This window comes from Botrytis sinoallii (genome assembly GCF_014898435.1).
Source record: "Botrytis sinoallii strain Bc 23 chromosome Unknown BSIN_028, whole genome shotgun sequence".
Taxonomy (NCBI): domain Eukaryota; kingdom Fungi; phylum Ascomycota; class Leotiomycetes; order Helotiales; family Sclerotiniaceae; genus Botrytis; species Botrytis sinoallii.
The window spans coordinates 175,653-198,802 of NW_024066055.1; the positions used below are offsets into that span (position 1 = coordinate 175,653).

At 41.2% G+C, this 23,150-nt stretch overlaps 5 protein-coding genes across 5 annotated transcripts; 3 read left to right on the forward strand and 2 right to left on the reverse strand.

The window, feature by feature from the left end:
- The first annotated feature begins 4,424 nt into the window (after window positions 1-4,424).
- On the forward strand, window positions 4,425-6,313 carry EAF02_010902 (uncharacterized protein). Its single transcript, XM_038906950.1, has 3 exons — window positions 4,425-4,786; window positions 4,840-5,639; window positions 5,696-6,313. Exons 1-3 carry the CDS (start codon window positions 4,572-4,574, stop codon window positions 6,190-6,192), a joined length of 1,512 nt encoding a protein of 503 aa, XP_038753240.1. The 5' UTR covers window positions 4,425-4,571; the 3' UTR covers window positions 6,193-6,313.
- A 257-nt stretch (window positions 6,314-6,570) lies between these two features.
- On the reverse strand, window positions 6,571-7,035 carry EAF02_010903 (uncharacterized protein; the record flags this gene model as incomplete). Its single annotated transcript, XM_038906951.1, has 1 exon — window positions 6,571-7,035. The coding sequence occupies one exon, from the start codon at window positions 7,033-7,035 to the stop codon at window positions 6,571-6,573; it is 465 nt and encodes a 154-aa protein (XP_038753241.1).
- A 2,808-nt stretch (window positions 7,036-9,843) lies between these two features.
- Window positions 9,844-10,222, forward strand: EAF02_010904 (uncharacterized protein; the record flags this gene model as incomplete). Its single annotated transcript, XM_038906952.1, has 2 exons — window positions 9,844-10,044; window positions 10,109-10,222. The coding sequence occupies 2 exons, from the start codon at window positions 9,844-9,846 to the stop codon at window positions 10,220-10,222; spliced, it is 315 nt and encodes a 104-aa protein (XP_038753242.1).
- A 7,363-nt stretch (window positions 10,223-17,585) lies between these two features.
- Window positions 17,586-20,039, forward strand: EAF02_010905 (uncharacterized protein; the record flags this gene model as incomplete). The annotated part of the gene is made up of 3 exons (XM_038906953.1): window positions 17,586-17,724; window positions 17,776-19,332; window positions 19,396-20,039. The coding sequence occupies 3 exons, from the start codon at window positions 17,586-17,588 to the stop codon at window positions 20,037-20,039; spliced, it is 2,340 nt and encodes a 779-aa protein (XP_038753243.1).
- Window positions 20,040-20,574: 535 nt separating this feature from the next.
- EAF02_010906 (uncharacterized protein) lies at window positions 20,575-22,621 on the reverse strand (the record flags this gene model as incomplete). The annotated part of the gene is made up of 3 exons (XM_038906954.1): window positions 20,575-20,790; window positions 20,863-21,789; window positions 21,869-22,621. 3 exons carry the CDS (start codon window positions 22,619-22,621, stop codon window positions 20,575-20,577), a joined length of 1,896 nt encoding a protein of 631 aa, XP_038753244.1.
- Window positions 22,622-23,150: the final 529 nt, after the last annotated feature.

The following is a 23,150-nucleotide window of genomic DNA, read 5'->3' on the forward strand; positions in this document are numbered from 1 at the left end:
CTCCGTTTCCTATATGCCTTTCTGTTACAAAAAAAGCAAAATTTATGTATACACCCATTTACTATATTATACTATAATATAAACAATAATACCTCATTAGGATTACTAATATATTTACAGATTAAATAATTGTAAAGCTTGAGAACAAGCTTTTTCGAAAGGGGAAATAATATCACAGATCGCACCCAATCACAGCTGCGATCACTCATATACACACTTGTACACAGACACAATCACATATATATAGTTAGTAATATAGAAATACTCTACAAACACTTTGCTCCCGATTCTATAGTTGTAGATTCTAAGGATAAATTGTACCCTGCTCTCGCAGTTCTTCTAAGGCAAAGTGTCACAATTTCCGTTTATATAATTAATAATCTAAACCTACAATATTATATTAAGAAGTTTCCTTATTAAATATTATTAAACATAATCCAATATTTGTATTCAATTCGTATATAATCGGCTTTAATTAGGTTCTTATAAATAACTATAAGCTGATCAATTAATTGCTATTCTGTTAAGCAGAGGACTTAAATATATAACAAGAATATATATTCTTATATCTCTTCTTCCATCTGATCTATTATATAAAATCACCATTATACTTTTGAGATAAGCGAATTTTCATAAAGTTTGAATTACTTAATAATTAATAATTACCAGAAGCTTGCTTTCAGCTCTATATTATTTTTAAATTTGAATAAAAGATTAATAGACTTTGGAATATATAAATACTTTATTATATATAAAGTAACAAGAATGAAATATTTAGTGAATTTGTAGGTGCTCAGTAAGAACAAACCGGATTTGAAAGGGGTTTGCTATTAGTATTTAGAAGGGATTATCGCGAAGACTAACTTTACAATAAAGGTTTTTTCTTATTCTTCCTTTTTAATAATAAGAAATACCCTTTCAATAAAATCGATTGGAATAATCAGGAGTCTGGACTTTACGATTTATAAAGGAATCTGTATAATATTATTATTGATATTTTAAAGATTGAAATAAATAAGCAATACTAAAACTATACTATAGCAATTCGTCTTTGAGTTTTGTAATTTTGTTTTACAAATCCTCAAAGTCTTTAAGAATTAATATTTATTCTTTCTATAACGGAAAAGTATATATTGATATATTACCCTCAAGAATTAATACTTAATCGAGAAGTTGTTTTCAGGCTATTTTACTTTTTTTATGTTTATTAATATTTATATTAGAATTATAAGGACTATAATCATTGCTTTATTGAGATTGACTATTGTTAGCTGGGGGCACTCGATTGGTAAAAGGGGAGAAAGCAATAAAGTCTCTTTGAAATAAATAAATTGAATATAATAATAATACTTATAACTCTATATATTAAGGGTTTATTGTTTTCCGTTAAATAGATTTATTTAAAATCAGCTCTTTTCCTATAAATAATATTGAATATCCTCGATATACTTAAGAAGATATTATAGTTATAAAGTATTATTTGATTAGCTATTAGATGGCCGTGTGATTATATAGTAAATTGTAGATACTGTACTACTTTGTCTTAAAAAAATGCAAAAGCAGAATATAATTTATCCTTAGAATCTATAATTATAGAATCAGAAGCAAAGCGCTTGTAGAGTACTTCTATATATAGCTATGTATACGTAATCGTGCATATGCGCAAGCGCGCACGTGAGCGATCGCAGCTGCGATTGGGTGCGATCCGTGACATTTATTAGTTTATTAGGTAGGGTAGGTAGGTAGGTAGGTAGGTTGTGTTCTAGATTCTCGTGATCTTTGGAGAGGGAGTTGCATGGCGAGGGAGAGGGAGATGGGGATACTGAGTTGGTAGGTAGGTATATAGGTTGGGTGTTGGTATTGGAGTTGATGTTGGAGTTGAGTATTGAAGTTGAGTACGGAGGTCGCGGTCATTTGGAAGAGGACTAGGTAGCCCTGTAGATGCCTATAATCAAGCACACTAATTGGGCACTATAGAGTCTGTGTTTAGATAATTTTAAGCCCGCATTAGGCTTGACAAGCCTATAAGCTTTAGGCAATATAGTTTTGGGTTTGATCTAGAGCCCAATTGAGCCGAGGATACAGGCATTACTAGCCTATTCGGGTAGAGCGGAGATTAGATTTTATAGATCCCGATCAAATCCGATGAATTATAGAGCCTTACAGCATAGCAGTAGTAAATTCCTAATCGATTCGGTCTATATAGCTATGCTACCTTACAGCATATATACCCTGAAAGAGCCTATAATCTCTTTCAAAATGACCGCGACCTTCGTATTGGAGTTGAGTATTAGAGTGAGTATTGGAATTGAATACTGGAATTGAATATTGAAATTGAGTATTAGTGTCACGGGATCACCTCTGGGAGTATTCAGAAGCTTTACCGCTGAGCTAAACGCCCAAAAGACTAGGAGGTAGAACTGAAAGTTCTACCTTACTCTCACATATATAGCAGGACAGGACAGGACAGAAAGGGCTTAGTGTCCACCCTGTGACAATTAGTATAATATTTTTTTGCTTGTATATTTGTATATACATGAAGAAAAAGAAACGAGAGATCACATAGAGATTGAGTGGGTTTTTATTTAGATATATATCCAGGTAGATATCTAGATATATATGGAAAGGCTAGCTAGAATGGCAAGTATAGCCGAGTCACGTGTCCAGAGAGTACGTGCGCCCTTACATATATTCTCTATATAATTCTCTATTAACAAAAATAAACTTACAGTTATTGATTGATTCTATATTAAAAAATATTTCGAAATCAAATTAATTATTTGTATTTTGAATTATTTATTTTAAAAATATTTTCGAAAATCACGTGTCGCGTGGGTCCGTGCACCCACTGGTGGTGCTCGGAATGATAAGCGACAAGCGGGTGTACCGAGAGTGGAAAACAATGCGGATTTGTATATAGTCTAGTCTAAGAAGATTCTGATATGAACAAACAGAGCAAACACAAGCCCGGCTGGCACAATTGGTTAGCGCGTGGGCCTTTTAAGATAGATTCTATCATACGAAAGCCCAAGGTTGAGAGTTCGAGCCTCTCGTCGGGCGTTTGCAATGTTTTTTTTTTTGCAGATTTTTGCTAATTTCCCCCTTCATCTCCAGCCACACGTGACGCTCATCAGGAGCTCGAGCCTCTCATCGGGCGATTTCTTTTGTGATTAGTTTTGATCTTCCCTTAAATGAGGTGATTGTATCTTTTTTTGACCTGGTGTTGATCATTGGTGATGTGACTTAGTTGTTGTAGGCAAATTGAGGGATTTTTTGACGCCAGACAATTTCTTAACGCCGTGTATCCACATCGGGAGAGAATTATCGATTTCGACTTTTACACTTGCTCCAACATTACAGTTTCAATAATTGAGTTTTGAACACCTGCTTCTCTGCCAAGCAGTGCTTACGCTGAACAAGTTAACAATGTTTTCAAGCCATCAATCGAGAGGGTTGTTGATAGACGCTAGAAAGTTTACTCTCCCATACCTTCGCTTACATGACCTATACGTCTTGTCGCGATTCAATAATATGACTCTTAATCTATAAAATATTCAAAGAAACTTTCTATTATTGACTGTTGGAAATGTTTCTGAATCCACTCTCTTGAACAATTGATCCACTTAGACCCACATAGTTACGATCCTCCATACCCGCCATATACGCTTACTCGTGCAAGACGAGACGAGCTGGAGTAGAACGAAAAGCATATAGGATAAATGCGGAGGGATACTGGTAAATGTATGTGAATCCTTCTTTTGATTGTATGAACTTTTGATATCTGTCACTGGCAAGTACACACTAGTGATACTGCTGTGTATATTTATGATCCTTCGTATTATCACCCTGTAAACGCAACGCAACGCATTGACATCTGATAATCTGTTGTGTACATCTTATCGATACGATAAAACTTATGACTCTGCTGCTACGATTGATAATAAATAAGAAGTCGGTATTTGAACAGTTGATACTTACTATAACCGAGACCTGTGGCTGAAGAACAGCTTAATGAGGTATTTTCAGGTCGATTCGAAGTTTATTTGTAATTCTTCTAGGTTCTCTAGAAAATGAAGATTAGACACGGTTGTCATCCTCGACAAGATTTGTCCCGCTTGATAATTAAAGAACGATTGACAATAATAAAAGTATAGTGACAGTCTTTTACGAATATAATATTCATGAAGTTATTTGATACTCCAGACTGACTATGTGAGAGAAGAGCAATCAGCCGAGTCCCCTTGGTTTTATATAATTGTGGCTAGAGAATAAGTGGCTGGATCCACCATAATTCCACTTACTATCGACTAATTTGGCAGGTCGACGCCTTTAGAGAAATGCAGGTGTATGGAGAAATTTGATAAGCGGTCAGATTGCTAATGATTATTCGCTGTCAGCACGCTTTTGCTTTTCGGGACGACATACCGGTATTGAATTTAGATTATAAATATCTCTCTCGAAATCTTGGAGTATATAAGTAGGAGAAAGAGGTTTCGAGCATTTCAATCTTTTAGACAAACCTACGAAATATCTCTTATTCGTTTTATTCATATACAATCCTACACCGACTGATGGACGAGACCCAGCCATTGCTCGCACCGGTACCACCGCCTACAACCACAGCTGGGCAATTTCCATACATACCGGATGTCAATGTTCCAAATGATGAAGTTTTCGATCACAGAGTCGATTTCAATCCCAATGGAGACCCGGAAAATCCATTGGAATGGCCAAAGGCTTATCATAATGGAGTGATTTTGCTTTTAGCTTTTATGGCTTTCACAGTGTACGCATCTCATCCCACCTTCAACCCGAACTCAATGTCTAACAATCCATCAGAACATTCACCTGTATCGGTGTCGTCCCCATCGCCCGAAAAATTGTCCTCGATCTCGAGAATCGAGAATCAAAATCTGCATCCGTTCTTCTGGTTACGATATGGGAACTCGGAGAAGCAGCTGGTCCGTTACTCATTGCCCCACTTTCCGAAGTGTACGGTCGAGCGGCCGTGTTTAACGTGGCGAATGTTTTGTTTATCGTTTGGACCGTCGTGGCTGCGTGTAGCCAAACGTCGCATTTGTTCATCCTGTCGAGATTCATGACGGGTTGTGCGGTGGCTTCGAATGTTCTGAATCCGGCTGTTATCGGCGATATGTTACCACCTGACCAAAGAGGTTCAGCTATGGCAACACTCATGCTTGCACCACTTTTGGGTGGTGCTATTGGACCTGCTATTACCGGAGCAATTGCTCAATCGATCGGATGGAGAAATGTTCTTTGGTTCGCGGCGGGCATGGCTGGTGTTTGCGAGCTTTGTTTTATTCTTCTCTTTCGGGAAACGTATAAAATTCGTATTCTACAACGAAGAATTGCAAGATTGAAAAAGCAAAAGAATGAGGATGGTCTGGCACTCAAAGTTGTGGTGGAAGAAGAGTGTGAACATACAGCGCTTGCTATATGGAAGGCTATCAAAAGACCTGCAGCAGTATTCGGGGGATCTTTCGTGCTTCAAATTTTGTCCTTCTATGGTGCAATTGTTTTTACATTTTATTACATCATGTCGACAACTTTACCGGAGGTTCTAAAGAATGTCTATGGATTTGCCCCCACGACAATTGGTTCTTCTTTCATTGCTTTTAGTAAGCTCCACGCTATCCCTTCCAGCGAATCTCGTACATCTGACTAACATGATTAGGCGTTGGATCAACCTTTGCCGTCTTCCTTTGTAATATGCTGATAGATCGCATATACATCTATCTCCGAACCAAGAATAACGATCAATCGCATCCAGAATTCCGCATGCCTCTCACTATCATCAGCGGTTGCATTCTCCCCATCTCCATCGCGCTTTTTGGATGGACCGCCGCAAAGGGCTGGCCCGCTGCATTACTTCTCTTTCTAGTCGGTCTCCAGGGCTTCGCTATCTTAACGAGTATGGTTCCACTAATGGCTTATGTGGTGGATGCATTTGGATTGTATTCGGCAAGTGCTTTGACAGCGGTACTCATTACAAGATGTTTGATGAGTACATTTTTACCGTTGGTGGTTGGTCCGTTGACTGATCAGTTGGGATATGGATGGGGATTTATGATTGTTTCGGGTGTATGTTTGGTGGTGGCGCCGGTGCCTTGGTTGGTTATGAGGTATGGTGAGAAGTGGAGACAGTGCTCTGCGTATACGAGGGATGATTGATTATGATTTATGACTAGATTGGATTTCGGATTATGGATGTCGGGATCTGCCTGAAGTAGAAAAGATGGATGTTTGGAATTTTACTGTTGATATGGGTATAAAGGTGCCTAGGAGCCTATATATCAATGATGGAATGAATACACAGATTGCCTTGTATTTGTCAAAGTTTCATTCTTTGGGGCAAGACTCGAGATCGCAAGACCTGGAGCAAATATTCCAACATAATCAATGTCTCAGAGTCTGTGAGAAAATCAACATTCGACCATAGCGCTGCCTATATAAATCTATAAGTCTCATTGATACCTTGCTGGTCATCTGTGGTGTCCTCGGCGTGCATAACTCCCCCTCTCTCCGCCCCCAATATTTGCTATATCAAGATTATTGTCCTTTTTCTGCACTGTCAAAATCGATGTTCTCGACTACAGTCTCATCTAAACCTCTCACCCGCTTCCTCAATAGTTCGAGAATTTCATCAGAACCCCATGCTTGCAGTCCAAAGAAAGGCTCGCCTTCCCATTCATTACGGCCGTTTCCATCATCCTTCCAAAGTGTCATATCTCCTGCCTGGGTAATCGGGTCGTTTGTCTCAGTCTCAAGTTCCCATGTGTCATGTAAACATTCCTTCGGCTTAGATCCTTCGAGGTTCTCTAACCATTTGCGGTGGCCAGCTAATCCTCCCTCAATCCACTCGTCGTATCCGGGTAGAGTTCGCCACAAATTGACTCTTTCTTCAATTAATTGTTCGTAATGCCTTAAACAGAGAATGACCTGATCAATATTTTCATCAAATGTTTCGAAAAGGGAGCGATCGGTGAAGTGGAAGGGGCCCACCAAAGCAGGCATGCAATATATCGTTTCTAGCAACACGCAAGTATTCCTTATGTTTAAAATACCTTGCGGCGGATGAGCAGTAGCGGGTCCACAACTGTCCCCCGGATCATAACCAATCCAGAATGTATGTGGACGATGTTAAAAAGACATAAAGCTTTTGGCTGTTAGACTTGTCATGTTTGTCGCACGGCTCCGCAAGATCAAGCCAATTCTTGGAGTCGTCTGAAGTTTGATTCAATTCCTGGGACTGGCGTTGAAATTTTCGGTTATCATTCTTAAGTATTTTAATCCGAACCTCGTCCTTCAGGAACAAATCTGGATAGAATACTGCGCACAGTGACCATTCGTGAGATTCCTCATCTCTAATCATGGTGATTGTATGTCTGAAAGCCTGTTGCTGAGTAGTGTGCAAGCCGATGTATAACTCAAATGTCTTTCTCTTTGAAAATAGTCGCAGCGGAAACTGCGCTGGACGTAGTGAATGAGCCGAGAAGTGACCGTCTGCACATACTGGCGAGAGTTGATTGAACTGTAACCATATCGGGAGCCAAAACAGCCATCAAGCCAAGCTGAATTTGCTGTGGTCATTTTGAAGGTGATTCGCGATCTGGCATCCATCTTTCCTTCCTTCCAACATCTTTGAACAAAGTCTTCTCTCCGAATAACATACGGTCTCATGCTACGGAAAAGTAAGATGACAGCCGCTAACGGGCGATCAGGAAGACGCAAACTCTTTTGGGCCATCGTTTTGATATCTTTTGTTCCAGTCCATGTTTCTAGATGTCCTTCGGGGTTAAATGTTAGACACTACACTAGAAACTACGTCGACAGTGTTTACCCCTTGTAGAAACTCTATTATAATAGAAACTGGAGAGTGTGGACATACACAATAGTTGATCATACAAGATTACACTAGTTTAAAACACCAATTATACTTTTTGCAAAATCCACTCATTAGCCGGATGTTCCTAGAACTATGTAGTGTAAACTCTATGCGACCTCTTCCCAATGCACAGTGTTTCTCTGCCTTCAAACATTTCTGACCCAACTTATCATATCTCTCTTGAAGATAACGTCCATCCTACCACCATTGTCATCAACAAAGATGTGTTTTGGTTCCCAGGAGCGCCACATAATCAAGTTCCCACTTTCCTCAACCCTGATCCCCTCCACTACCACCGGATCATCGACAAATTTGATCAAAACTTTTTGTTGATCTTTGGTTGTCAAGTCGGGCATCACGCTTTGGGCTGGTCTGAAATTCATTGTCCGTAAGTCTGCCATCTGTCCATGCTCATGCTCCCATCTCTGGAATAATGGCACGAAACGCCGCTAGTATTAGGAGGCAGCTGCATAACTGGCAGCTGTGCGACAGTCTCAGAGACATTGTTGGTTACACTTCCTGACCTCTTGAATAGGGTAGGCGATTCTTCAATTGCAGGTGACCCAGGGCAATTATCACTTACGCTCTTTTTGCGCAAATGGCCAGATTGCGCAACTTGTTCCACGCTCATCCTTTTCTTTGCGTTCGGTGTCAAGTCTTGACTTTGACAGCCTTTCCCTTGATCCTTCCACCATTACCAATCTGTCAGTCGCTTGGTTCAACTGCTCACAACGCCTAGTCAGTATACATGATCAGTTATTTGCATCATAGTAGCCCTCTCACTATATTTTGAACATAATCCTTTCCGTCACTTTTTCTCTTCTCTTCCCTCTCTATTGTCTTCCTGGTCGACAGAATGTTGATCGTATTATGGATAGCTTTGCTTCAAGGAGCTCTTCTGGGTTGTCTGGCCACAATGAAATGCGTCGGGATGGGTTGACTTGCAACTTAACTTCCTGGCCATGAGCGGGAGCAAGTTGTGTATCTGCAGGCGTGATTTCGTTATTCGAAGACGTCTTCGTCAATAATCGCCCATGGGTATTGTTTTGGCGGGGATTCATTGACTTTCTGCAGCCAGTAACTATACAGAGGTTCGAGCTCTGCGACCCTTCTTCCTCAGCCTTCAGTACGTAGTCGTTGTAACTGGTTCCACATGTGGAGGGAAAATGACCTGGGTTGTCGATCTTGCAGTTCCGAGAAAGTAGTTGGATGATGGTAATAACATTTTCAAAGTAACGTAAACTTGCAGGAAAGATCGGATATCTTCTTAGGAACAAACGGCGTTTGGCTTCCCTCTTGGAGATGACTTTTGCTTCGAAATGCAAGTTGCTCGGAGCTTGAGCTGGAGGAGATTTGGAAAGTTGGAAAGTTGGATGGAAGAGGGGGAAGAGGGGAGAGTAGAAAGAGGAAGGTGGTTGGGACTTGAGAGATACGGAAAGTAAAGTACAGAGATAATTAGCGATAGCAGGTTTAATTGTTATTCACCCTCCAGATTTTCGAGTTGAAAATCGAGAGAGATATATATTAATTCTATAACCTAAAGTGAATCTTTCAGAATTTTCGATCAGTTTTGCTAGGACGACTTGTCTGCTAAAAATATAACCAAGATTTCAATCGATCTATCAACTTTCTCTTCTTCGTATTCTTAAACAACAGTTCAGAGTACTTCAATCCATTTCTTGAAGAACTTTTTCTGCAGCTTTGAATAAATTGAAAAAGTGTGTTTTACTTGACAGACTATTTGAAGGATATTTACAGATATAAATATCTACTTCCTACAAATAGCACGCATCAAAACAAAAATCCCAAGGAAAATCCCAAATCAACATGTACATTCTCACAATCCGACAGATGGAAAATGTATCTGTCAACTAGTCGTCACCCAATCCTTCGAAATCAAGGAGATAGTCTATGATAAGGCAATCACACTTCAAACCATGGAAGTTAAAACTGAGTATAAATGGAGTGGTGCCATACCAATTGAGAAATCGACCGATGCCGAACTATTTGCGGTGGTGTGCGAGGAATCGCCAATTGTGAAGCGGATCGCGTTTTTGGTTGCAGATGTGGTATTTGTAATGAAGAGAAACATAATTGTATGGACGGATTTTCCAATCCCTCAATTTTTCATTGAGATGGTAAGCAGCTTCTGAAGAAGGGGGCGTGAAGAGAGACAGGAAAGATGCTAACGTTGATCAATAGTGCCTGAAGGCAACCGATTGTCCTTGCAAATCGTACCATTCTGGTTTGAGCGAGGTGGACCGACAAGAACTGCTTACCAGATTCAACTCGGCAGGGAAGCAGCATTCGGGATGATAATGTCGACGAAGCTATCGACGTACGGCCTGAACATTCAACACAATTGCTCCGACGGGATCATGTCTGGCACCACCTTCTCCGATCCCCAAGAGGGCCAAGCACTCGCACGGATTTACCGAATTGGTCAAACACGAAGTAGTCGGGCCCGTAAGCTCGTGGTGGAGAACACGTTCATGCAAGTCCGCATGACTAAGCGATTTCATAACGTTGCGCCTGATTTGATTGCACATATGGCGTAAGAGGATGACATGGCGAAAGCTGATATGGAGTATTTTGCTGAGATCTCGAATCCGATGGCGCTGATTCTGCGGAAAAGATACAGACTGTGGTTGAAAAGTTATGGGGGGAGTTGAGGGTGTAGCGATATTTTGATGTATTTGATGTGGGGTGGAATATGGGCGGCTTGGGTATAGAGTGTTCTTCTGAACAGATTATTTCTGACTTGTGGGTTGGAGAGTGGTTGATCGGTGATGATTTACTACGTTTTATAGATAAATCAAAGTGGGAGCAAATCCAGAGAATAAACGAACTTTATGATTTGCGATAGATCACGCATTTATTTGCCATGATGTATAAGAACACGTCCTGCTTATATCACCCTTGACGTTAGCATAGGCATGCCATTTCCATCCTGATACAAAATGTGCGTTGTATTCGTTTACTTTGGAAATCATCCATCATCTAGGAGCGGTCTCGGAAGATTAGCCAAGCGAAAGTCACCTGAATGTATCTTTTCCATTCCGACTACAAAAATGACCATAACTGCCATCGAGGAGCTTGTCGGGCATCATAAAAAAATAATCTCATGATCTCTTGATGTCCTTAAGACGTGCGATAGTATAACGGGCCATGAACACTCAATTCAAATCCAAGATGAAGTAAGCCCCTTAGTAAATGAAAAAGACGTATGCGTGGGTAGCATTTAACACAGGACTCGAACATGCACACTGCAGCCGAGCAACGGTTCGCATATGACTGGGAGAATCACGTGCGCTCTCTAATATCTCTGGAGTGAGAGAGATCAATTGAATATGTGATATATCTCCGGAACTATAATGTCAGGAATATAAATACTGCATATGTCTACGCTTGGGAAAAAATTTCGTGGTAATCCTGTATTAACCGTTGAATTTTTTTCCAAATAACGTAGAATCAAGAGGAGAATATTCAACGTACATGCATATATCTCTATCAGGATCGTAGCAAGTGGTGCGAAGGAGGGAAGAAACTTATGATCACTTTCACTCTCACCCTCACTACTACGTTCTGAGCTCGATATCTTTGAGTCTGACTACAGAACTCTATAGAGATGTTACACGGTAGTAGGTCATCCAGTCTCAACTTTGCTCTGAGACCTATCGGTGTCGTAGTTTTCTAGATACATTCTATATGGAAAGAATGATAAGGAGCTAGCAAAATGGGAAGATTTATGCCTTTAATACTTGATATTCGTACAGGTGTTCAAAATTCCAGCTGCCATTCGATAATGAGCGAATTTCGACATCTGAATCCGCCTGGAACATTCAATTCCTCATGAACGTTTATTTCATGTGAAAGTTTCCAACGCCTTGAATATTTGAGTTTAGCTTGGGACATTCGTTTATCCTGATTGTTGAGATAAATTCGAACATTTACGTTTAGTAATTTATCTAGAGTATTGGTCTTGCCCGACAAGAGACAGACCCATAAATGCACTCTCGTTTGAAACCGTTAGATGGTTGCTTGATTTGAATATTTTCTTTTTATTGTTCGGATTCGTGATGTTCATAGAGACAGAACGAAAGGGCAGTATTGAGAGAAAGATGTGATTCAAAGTATTCCTCACAGTGATCCGATGAGATTGTGATTTTGAGCCTTTGATAATTTTGAATTTCTTTGCTTGGTCTTGATGTTGCAATCACGGCTGGTTTCTCTTCATATTTATACATACATATATGTACATGTCTTGCATGTGGGTGAGAAGAGCGAATATCACATTCGAATCTTCTAATCCAGACTGAATAATCGGATGCTTTCAATGTTCGAATGTAACTTAGATAGTTAATCAATCCTCTGGGTGTAATCATAGAGTTGACATCTACATCGTACGTGAATGCGATTCAGTCATCCCTCCTCGTGTGGCATGAACTGTCATTTGAATGGTAAAGACTGGCTGCTTAAATTTTGCTGCTAATTGGTCTGAATTTGAATGTTGATACTAATGAGATATCCAGTCAACATGGTCTATTCTCAGTACATCAATCCTCCAGTAGTTCGTGGTAATCCTCTCCGCCGGAGATGTATCCGCGGTTTCGTCACCTGTTGAATGGATTCACTGTCCTACATGTACACTAGCTTAGCATTAGTCATCAATAGACGTACCTTGACAACTTTTTTGGAACTGTCTTCTCTTCTAGGCAAGGACAAGTGGAGAAAAGGGGTTTCGACCAATACTTCGCTTGCGTGACAAAAAGATTCACGATACTATTCTCCACCAACTCCACCACCATCGAAGAAAAAAATCAATCTCGATATATTTTTACATACGACCTCGCGCCCATACCGTAAATTCACGCAACCCTCACTTGGTGTAATGGTCAGCACGTCGGATTCTGATTCCGGAGATATTGGTTCGATTCCTATAGAGAGGTTCACAAGATCATGATGAATCCTCTACGTGGCTCAGTTTGATTCTGAGATTGAACGCTACCTTTTTGGGTCACCTTTTTACTGTTGAGTAGTCAGCAATCGTCAGTGTGATTGAAACCCTGCGAGAAAATCATTGTGCCGAGGTTTTGACGGAAAGTTGTAGTATGGCTGCGCAGTACATATGATAGTCTGGATTGTAGTCCAACAACAAGGGTTTGAGTATCTAAAAATAGTTAGAAGTCTTAAAATAATTCAGTATTCTAATCAAATTCAATATCTCGAATGATTTGAATGTTCTAATTGATTGAGGATTTGGCAATCTTCATTATTGGTCTGCAATCCGGACAATTGGACACGCTGGTATAACATCAGGGTAATGTTTTGTATGTTTGAGAGCTTATGAGAAATCATCGTGTTAAGCTTTTGACGGAAATTTCTATACAGTACAGAATCTCTTTACTACACCTTAGACATAATCAGATTGTTATGTTAGATTCTATAGTAACATATACGAGTGTAAGAGTAATTACATAGGGACTTGAAAGGGATGGGGTTTACAAAGGGACTCACTCTCCATTGTATGTACACTTCCACTCCCAGACACAATGAAGTGGAAGCACAAAGATTTGCCCTCTGCGTCTATCTCCCAACTCCTATACACAATGACTTTACAAGCATACAGACGCCAACTCGCCTACAATTTAGCTTTGTGAGTGACAGTCGTACCAAGAATCTGACATTTATTAATGCTCAGGTTCTGAACCTCAACACAAATATTTTTACGAAATCTAACTCTTGTAAACAAATCATCTAGTAAATCTCTACTCTCATACGAAATTTCAGACTACAAGACTCATTGTTCGAATTGTTTTTCATTTTTTCCGTAGTAGAAACCCCCACCTAAAGATCTTCGCTTCCGGCACAGCCCCCAACATTTCCTTTATAAATTAATTTGAGGGGCGATCACCAACATCACATGATATCCCTGCTGGCGCAATGGTAGCGTGCAAGACTCCTAATCTTGAGGCTACAGGTTCGAGTCCTGTGTAGGGAGTTTACGCATAGTAAAACCGGTTTGAATCCGAGAGTTGATATCATATTTTTGATTTTTCAAAAGACCCCCTTTTTATTTTGTGGTTGCACGATGTTTTGCGCATTGGAACAGTAAGACGCGGAGACTAACGGCCGATTTGTCCGATGGTTTGTCAGGGCTTAATGAATTTTGTGAGCTTTTCCTCAGGGGAAGGAGGATTTAGCTCTGGAGTACATCTAGGTAGTAGATGGATGGTATTTGGATATTCTGTCTTTTTTGAACGTCTAATTCTCTCGGGATAAGCACTATGAAACTAACTACACATGAAGCTTATCATGTCCATCTACCCTCAAATAATCATACAATCCTCACCTCTACCCCGCTTGTTATTACCGATCAAAAAGTCTCATCGGTAGTCTGCGTGTCTGCCCCTCCTCCTCCCCCCTTCGCTTCAATCGACGCAACTCCAACACCCATCAATCTCTTGGAAAGAAAAATTGCATGCCTCCTCTTGTACATAGCTTCTCCACTAAGTTCCATATTATCTGTTCATAAATCCTTTGTTGTATCCACAGTGCCCAGATAAATCCCACCTGATAATTCTCTCCTCAGATGATGAACATGGAAACGTCGCGATGACTGCTAACGAAGTTCCTTGACAAAACGATCGTTCTTTTTTGATCCATAGAAACTGCTTATATTTAGATGCTAAGTTGTTTGAAGAAACTCTGAATAGACTCGATGGTTGAATTTGAGCCCAATTTAATTTATCACAGTATTCACAAGGTGGTCGAATTTGCCCTCTTTCTTTTTCTTCCGAACAGTCTATCTCCTTATGATATCTCTGTGGCTGTTCGAGCTTTCTTCGTATCAAATAAGAAATACGATGACTGAGAAGGCCTGACTATAGAGCACTTGTATAGAAGTTATTATAGGTGTACAGAGGCTTGCATTGTAATGACTATCTTATTAAGACTATGGAATTAAGAGAAACTTTTAGAGCTTCAAAAGTCTTCTAATTATTTTGATCATTTTAGAAAATAAGCATCACATGTAGAATCATCTATTAGCCAATCACGATATAGCAATCATCAAGATCCTCACTCTGCATAATTTGTTGCACATCGCAAAAAGGGCGAGAGAAAAGGGCCTCCAGTTTCCATGTTGAACAACGCCCTTACAACGCCCTTTTGTGCAAATTGATGAGTAATCTCACTGTCCAATCCGATGACCAAGGTCTGTTGCCATGCAATCAGATCATATATCTTACGTATAGATATGCAACACTACCTTTCAAGACATCTTAATGATGATTGTGATTGGAGTAGGGCTGTAAGCTTACATATATGTATGAGCTATGATTGGATGACATGTAGGGCGTTGAAGCTCCGACCTCGAATCCAGTTTTATCAAAACATTTGTTGCACCTCTAATCTTCAAAGTGCCCTCTTTCTTTGCCCTCTCGCCCTTCCTTCGCCCTTTGCCATCGCCCTTCCGCCCCATCTTCTACCTCGTTAACCAATCACCCAATCATGTTCACTTACTTTCTCTACAAATCCAGATTCTAACACATGTTGCACATCGTACCTTTTGTTGCACATCATAATTGACCTTGGTGGTGTCCAATAGCTTGAAAGTCCGAGAGCCGAATGAGGGTGGATATCCGACTATCCCGAGAACGAATAGAAAAGCTGAAATGATTGAATTCTGTGGACTAGCTACGGAGACATGGATGACAATATCATGGCAAAAACGTGAAAACCACGCTCAATATTTTCAGATGTGCAACAAATTGAAGAATAAAAAGTTGCAACGTAAGAACAGAAAAGAAACGTGATCTTGAAAAAAAGTCATGAGACTCGTTATGTAATCAGGCCTTCTCCCATGAATTGATCATTTTGAAGATTACTTTCAATGTTCGCATAATGCTGATGTCAAGCAAGCATCAACCTCATCAAAAGCATCATTTCGTTATCCATTCTATTCATAGATATCATAGGGTTGATGCAAGTTTATATGATCGTATCTCGTTACTGGCTAAGAAAGCCGAGGTTTGGGCTTGCTTCCGGCTCCGCTTTTACATGTTTCAGCTAGCAGCAAGCCAAGTACAACACCACAATGCGCGTTTGAACAAGGTCGTGAATCTTACATGGGAAACTCCATGATTGGCACTTGATGACCGGGGAGACAAGGAAAAGAGCGGCACAACATCAAGTGATATTATGGCAACATCTCTGATATATTTTTCTTGTTTCCCTGGGTGAGTTACATAACACACAAGGGTTCTCGAACATGTTGTTTGTGTGCAAATACTCATACTCTGATACCACCCATACGAATTTTCATGCGAGGTAGGCCTCCAAAAACTATACACAGCAGGTCCATATTTTATACACTTCGGAAAGAAGCTGTGTTTGTTTGATATTGTTTGCGAACTTCATGCTCGACATTCATTCCGCAAGCAGTCTTTCGGATTCTGATTTCTAAACTGTATGATGTGCTGGAGTAATATCAAACGAGGTGCACAACACGATTGATGTTGGATGGAGCATCAATAATCTGGCTAAAGTGGACAAGGCGGGGTAAATCACTCGTAAGGGGATACAGCGATGCTCGCAAAGGTTCTTTCTCAGTGGTAGTACCACATACATTAGAATGACTTCTAAATGGGATTCCGTGTGCCTAGATCTTATATAATGGATGAAATAAGTGGACTAAACCATCCAACTGTTACATGGTACTACAGATTGATTACTCCAATATCTGCCTATGTCTTCAGGTAAGAGAATTCGAACCTTGACTATGCACTACTTCTCCGCACTTGGGGATCTAGGTGCGTCTACCGCATATCGCATCGGTACTTGGGATGACTATTCCTACAGTTGGCAAGGTCTGCATCCCTCCAACCACTACTATGTAGACCTTTTGCTTCTACAATTCCCTTTTGCCGATATCATAAGATTTTCATAGTGAATCTGATAACTTATTGTTATACTTTCAAGGGTGCAAGGGACGTGCGATAGTATTTCACGTCCGTCATTGGTCTTTCCGTCTACCGTTCTGGAAGCTTAAACACCCGGACGAAGAAGATCGTGCGTAAGTGTTGCTTGTTTCACATCATCTTTATTTTTGTTCTGGCCAATGATGACTTTCTTTTTTTTACTAGCTTGTGGTTGAAGAACATGTGTTGATTTGTTCGAGAATTCCAAAGAACGAATGGTGTCAAACTTCATCTCTCATCGCATCGTATCTTCGCGGCACGGTTTCAATAGATTGGACCCATTAAAGTCAGACGCGCAAGGGTTCTTTGTTCCCCAATTAGTTTACCTCTCAATCAGGCAGTCATGTCCTTAGAGAATCCTAGTTTAGCTACCAAATCTTCAATTTTGGCCACTACAGTAATCCTAATCGAGATTGCAGCGTCTTTCGTAACCCCAGCGTTTGTTTTGAGTATGCAATTTATTATCGATCTATTTTTGCTTACCTGGCGGATCGCTTGAACGACAGGTGACAAGTTTCAAGGAGAATCTATGTTCCTGTGTCATGTTCAAAGTGTGTACGATTAATATGAATATGAATAATTTTTATAATCGATGGACATATTAATATTCCTTCCAGCTGTCATGTTCTCCTAAAAGAACGAAGACATCCAAACCAACTTTTAATATACGTCAATTTGTGTGAAAAACTTCTTCCATAATGACTTCTCTTGCAAACTTTCTCCAAGCTGGACGATGGAGACCGATATTGGCTTTTGTAATTCTCTTAATATGTCTCTTACAATTTCATCTCTCAACTACCCTCCCACAATCATCGCTGCGTCGTCGAGCATTACATGGTACATCAGCAACAATCCCATGCTGAAAGATTTTTATTCTAACTAGTACAGCAGATAATTATATTGAAGAACGAGGCTTTTTAGAGGCAATAAGCAGTGCTGCTGAAAAACTTACCGGTGGAGGAAAGGGTGGAGGCGCTTTATCGACAATAGGAGAGTTGTTCTCCGGAAACATATCAGGGATTGTTAGTGGATTAGCAGCAGACATAGCTGTGCCTGCAGGATTTCTGGGAAATGGCCTCGCCCTGGGTGTTATTGCCGGAATGATGAATACGTCCGTACCAACTACGAACGCCACCGGATTTAACTTGGCAGCGCAAAATCTTGGTTCCGGACTTACAAAGAGCTTAGTTGGATCCATTGCAGTCGCACCAGCTGGCACCGATATGAAAGCAGCAGAAGCTGCAGCCAATGATACAATGACCATGATGATAGGAGCTGGAACAATAAATGGAGCCATTCTTGCTCTCGCACAAGGTTTAGGAAGTGGAGCTTCCCAAGCATTAAATTTTACAGCACCATCTCAGAAGGCTGCATTCAACACGAGTGGTATCAATGGCGCAGCTGGAAATCTAGGCCAGGGTCTCACATCAACATTTCTTTCGGGTATTAATACTACCAGTCTTTTCTCAAACACAATGTCTGGTGGTGTCAGTATAAACGACTTGATACAGGGAAATGGCACTATTCTTGGAAGTTCTCTAAGCCAACTCGCCGCCGGTGCCGGCAATGGTCTCGGACAGGGCACAGCTATTGGTCTCGGACTTCAGGATGCAGCTACAATGGAAACATCTCCCAATGGATCTGCTGGAGCCGTGCAATCTTTTACTATGGGACTTACATCCAGCTTTTTGCAAAATGACACATTGTCGAAATTAATGACTTCATTAATGGGGTCAGGGGATCTTTCAAATGCTATGGGCATGGGTGTAACGGAAGCAGATATGACTTCGGGTTCCTCTTCTTCGCCTTCTTTCCTCGCCAATATGAACATCGCTGCGGTAGCACAAGGCTTTGCAGTAGGACTTCTTGACGGAGCTGGAAATACTCTGGCCGGAATGTCTACACCTCCAATGCAAACACTGATGTTTAATGATTCAGTTGGTGGAGCAGCGACGGGATTCGGACTGGGTCTAGGTGCACAGGGTACTATACTTGTGAAGCAAGTCCTCGCAAATCCATCCATCATCTCAAATCTCACCAAGTCATCGACTGCAAAACGTCATCTTCTTCAGAGCCGCGCCATGATTCCACCTTCCAGCATATCAATCATTCAACGTCGCGAATCGAGCTCCTCTTCGGGCGACAATTCTTTCATCGACGCTCTTAATGCTACAACTCTCGATCCTATTCTACAGATGGGAATTGACACTATTGGCTGTGCAGGTGTAGGTGGACTCTTTTCAATTGGTTTCGGAATTCTCACAACGGGAACTATCAATACCGATCAATTGAAGAGCGTGCCCGAAATGAATAACGACATTACGAATAATCAAACCTTCATCCTCGAAAATGGGGGCAACACATATATCATTAATCCCGCCACAATGGACATCCAAATTAATGGTATACCAATCGAGAGAGCAACTATATTGATTGTTTTGCATAGTAAGTTTTTTCCCCCTCACTTCAAGTATCATATTAGAAACAGCCAAACTAACACCCTCTCAGTCGTTTTCGCAATCCTCACATACTTCATCCTCGCACCAACATACATTTTAGTACACAGCACCAAACGTGTAACCACCCTCTCCTCGCTCCCCTCTCCATTCCCCGCCTTCAAATCGCCCCTCTTCACCACCTTCATCCCCGCCCTCCTCTACATCCTCTCCCCCATCCTCATCATCTTCACCGTCATCCTCGGTTTCGTCATCAAAGGCTCTTCATCCGCATCCCTCTCCGCCCACGGAATCATCGGTCTCATCCTCCTCGTCCCTACATTCCTCACCTTCGCCACATCCGCCTCCGCCATCCAGCGCAAGAATCCCGGTCTGAAAACCCTCTACAAATTCAGCTTCGCTACAACCATGATCGTAGCGGTGTTGGTGCTCTTCTCCGGATTTGTCGATCTGACGAATTATACTTTCTGCGCAGTGCAGGCATTGCCGATCGTGGTGTGGATTGTGCTTGGAGGCATCCTATTAGGGCCAATGGGGTTAGCGGGGGGAGTGGTGGGCATGGAGGGCTTACTTTCGAGACAGGGCGGGAAGAAAGGTGTTGAGTTGAGACCGGATATGCGAAAGGGGGATGAGAAGTCAGGGAGCTATTTTGATGATGATGATGAGAGAGGAAGGGTTTCGGGAGGAAAGGTATAATTCAATTGTGCGAGGAGTTGAAGCGAATTGATTTTATTGTATGGTTATGATAGGATACCCGGATTGGGCTGCCAGTTCAATTGCTTTTCTTTTGATTTGTATTCAAAACGAAGATTCTTGTATTATTATTACTATTATTATTAGGTGAGTTACTAGTTTCTAGATATTTCTAATGCAATCGTCTATCAGGCATAGACTTTCAAAGATTATAAAAATATTGCATAAAATTGGAGCGAACGCGTTAATCACAGAATGATATGCAATCAATCGAAGAGAAAGACTCTATAGTTGAGACTATGTATAATTATGTACAAAATTCTAACAGTATATGTATATAATACGTTTCCATCAATCATAAATGCCCAATTATCCAACCCGTCCCAAAGCGCATATTTCCGTAATCAATATCGTATGGGTATCATCCGAACCTTAGTCTAAAATGCAAATTCCAACTCTGGAATGCAGGCCAAGGTCCAAGCACGCCATGCAATAAATGACTTTTCCCATAAAAAAGAATCTCTGTCCTGCAGTTTTCTCAAGAAAGAGCTTTCTCTCCCTCTCCATTTGCCTGTACAACCGGCACTCCAGCCTCTACATCTGTCGCTTTCTTCGCCTGCTTAGCTTCGAGTCTTAATTTCTCCTGTTCAACCAATCCCACTTTCGTGGTCTCGTGTTCTTTACTGAGCACATGTTGACCAATAGCAAAACTAATTGCCAAACCCAGCGCTGCGAATGCTACGTATATGATCCACTATATTCCAGTTAGCATTTCTCATTACTTGATAGGAGCCTCTCGTTGAATGGCTCTCGGAAGATAACTTACCATAATCCTCAAACTTCCCCAATAAGCATCCCTCGCAACTTCTCTTCCAGGAGCTGGTAAACCTTTGACAATGTCCACACTGGCACCCGCACTTCCACCACTCAATTCCGATGCCACACTGCTTCCCAGAGCTTTAATCAATTCCGCACTCCTTTTCTCCATTTCATTTTGAAATACTACACTTCCAACCACCACACTGATACTCGTGCTTAGATTTCTAGTAAATCCAAATGTGGCGGTTGCGGTCGCGATATCTGCTTTCTTGACCAAGGTTTGTAGAGCGATAAGTGGAGATTGGAAGTTAGGTCCTACACCAATACCGGCGACGATTTGGTAAATGATGATTTTAGACCAAGTAGCCTTGCGAGGAAGATTGATGAATAGACCGAATCCGAGTGTCATGACCACGAGACCGAAATAGATGGGTGGGAGGTATTTGCCTGTTTTCTTAATGAACACACCAGTTATCGCGGACGTCAAAGATAGAGAGAGAGCGAATGGTAGTAAATAGACACCGGAAAGTAGAGGGGTAGCGCCAAGAACAGCTTGGAAGTAAAGCGGGAGATAGTAAGAAGCTGAAATGAAGACGAATCCATGACAGAAACAGACGCCCAAAGCCGCGACATTAGATGCATGTTTGAAGAGTCTAAGAGGCATAACTGGATATCGAGCGAATTTCCATTCGTTGAGCACGAAAAGACCGGCAACAACGATTCCGAAGATGATCAGACAGATGACCGTAGCTGAGTCCCATGGTTTCGTGACACCTCCGAATTCCAGGCCAAGGAGGACCATAAGTGTACCACCGATAATCAGTAAACTTCCGAACCAATCTACAGCTTTTAATCCATCCCAGACGGGTGTTTTTGGATTGTCGAGATGAAGGTAAAAGAAAAGTGCGATTGCGACTGTTCCCGTAATCGGTAACTGTTCATTTCCAGTCAGTATTCGAATTCCTTGAAAAATCTACCACAGGAGAACATTGAAATTCAGTGTAAAAACTCACATTAATATAAAAACACCATCTCCAACTAACTTTCTGGGTAAATACACCTCCCAGCAGAGGACCAATCGCACTAGCAAAAGCCCAAGTCATTCCAATTAATCCAAAGTATGCACCCCTCTTCCTCATGCTGAACAAATCGCTAATGCAGATATTGACCAAAATAATCAATCCTCCACCGCCAATTCCCTGGATTGCTCGCGCCACAATCAACATCCCAATACTAACACTCGTTGCTGCCAATAAACTCCCAATGAAGAATACTCCAGCCGCTATTAACAAAATCGGTTTCCGTCCCCATATATCTGAAAATTTACCCCAGGAAGGTGTAGAAGCCGCATTCGCCAATAAATAGGCGGAACCGATCCAAGTATATCCAGCGTTTGAATGGAAATGTTCGGAGATAGTAGGGAGAGCAGTGGTAATAATCGAGACATCGAGAGCGGCGAGGAAAACCGATGCGCAGAGTGACAGCATGATAATAGTCGTTTGCAATTTCGTGCGCGAAGCCTCTGGATCTTGGGGAGAGGGCCCAGGAGGAGCCGCAGCATTGGGAGTGGTGGTAACATCGACGCTACTTTGATTTGAGGTATGATTTTCGGAGTCAATGACTTCCTTTTCGCTATCTTCTGGAGTTGCGACGGTCGATGCGCGGGAATCGGGTGAGGGTTGATGGGTAGGGGATTGTGTGGGTATTTCTTGCGCTTTAACTGTTCGATCAACAGCGTTCGTCTCGGTTGAAGTAGCACCTGCCATTTTGGCGCTGTCGGACGTGTACTATGTTATGTATTCAACCAAGTCCTCGGATACTTTTGTAAACTTCTATTGGTGTCGTCCAATTTCTTAGCCAATTCGATGATCTGATATTAACTCTCGTCAAGCTTCTATGTATTAAGCGTTGTAAAAGAAGAGACGAGAATAGGGGATTTCTGTTGTTGTATCTTAATTATGATTATTTCGCCGTCCAGTGCCTGCAGAGTCAAACGACGTAAATGGAAAGCAGGATACATCAATCATTACTATATATATACTTCGTAAACAATCTGCAAACATTAATAGACTAATCATTAGCTAGTTAGACACAGTAATAGACCAACCAATTTATTAGTCGTTAGCACGATTCCACCCGCCATCAAAACTACTCCGATGGTAGAATAATGCGGAGTTCCACTCTGAATCCTCCTCAGAAATGGAATTATGGTGGACCCTCGTCATAGATTCTAGATCTCTTTTGTTTTTGAAGGAATGAGGGTTTGATTGGTAGATAAGCACATTTTTCTCCAGT

Bases quoted from the DNA above. Each gene is read 5' to 3' on its own strand.
- EAF02_010902 (XM_038906950.1), top strand. From the start codon at position 4,572: ATGGACGAGACCCAGCCATTGCTCGCACCGGTACCACCGCCTACAACC. The intron at 4,787-4,839 runs GTACGCATCTCA...ACAATCCATCAG, and splicing joins GCTTTTATGGCTTTCACAGT to AACATTCACCTGTATCGGTG. The intron at 5,640-5,695 runs GTAAGCTCCACG...TAACATGATTAG, and splicing joins TTCTTCTTTCATTGCTTTTA to GCGTTGGATCAACCTTTGCC.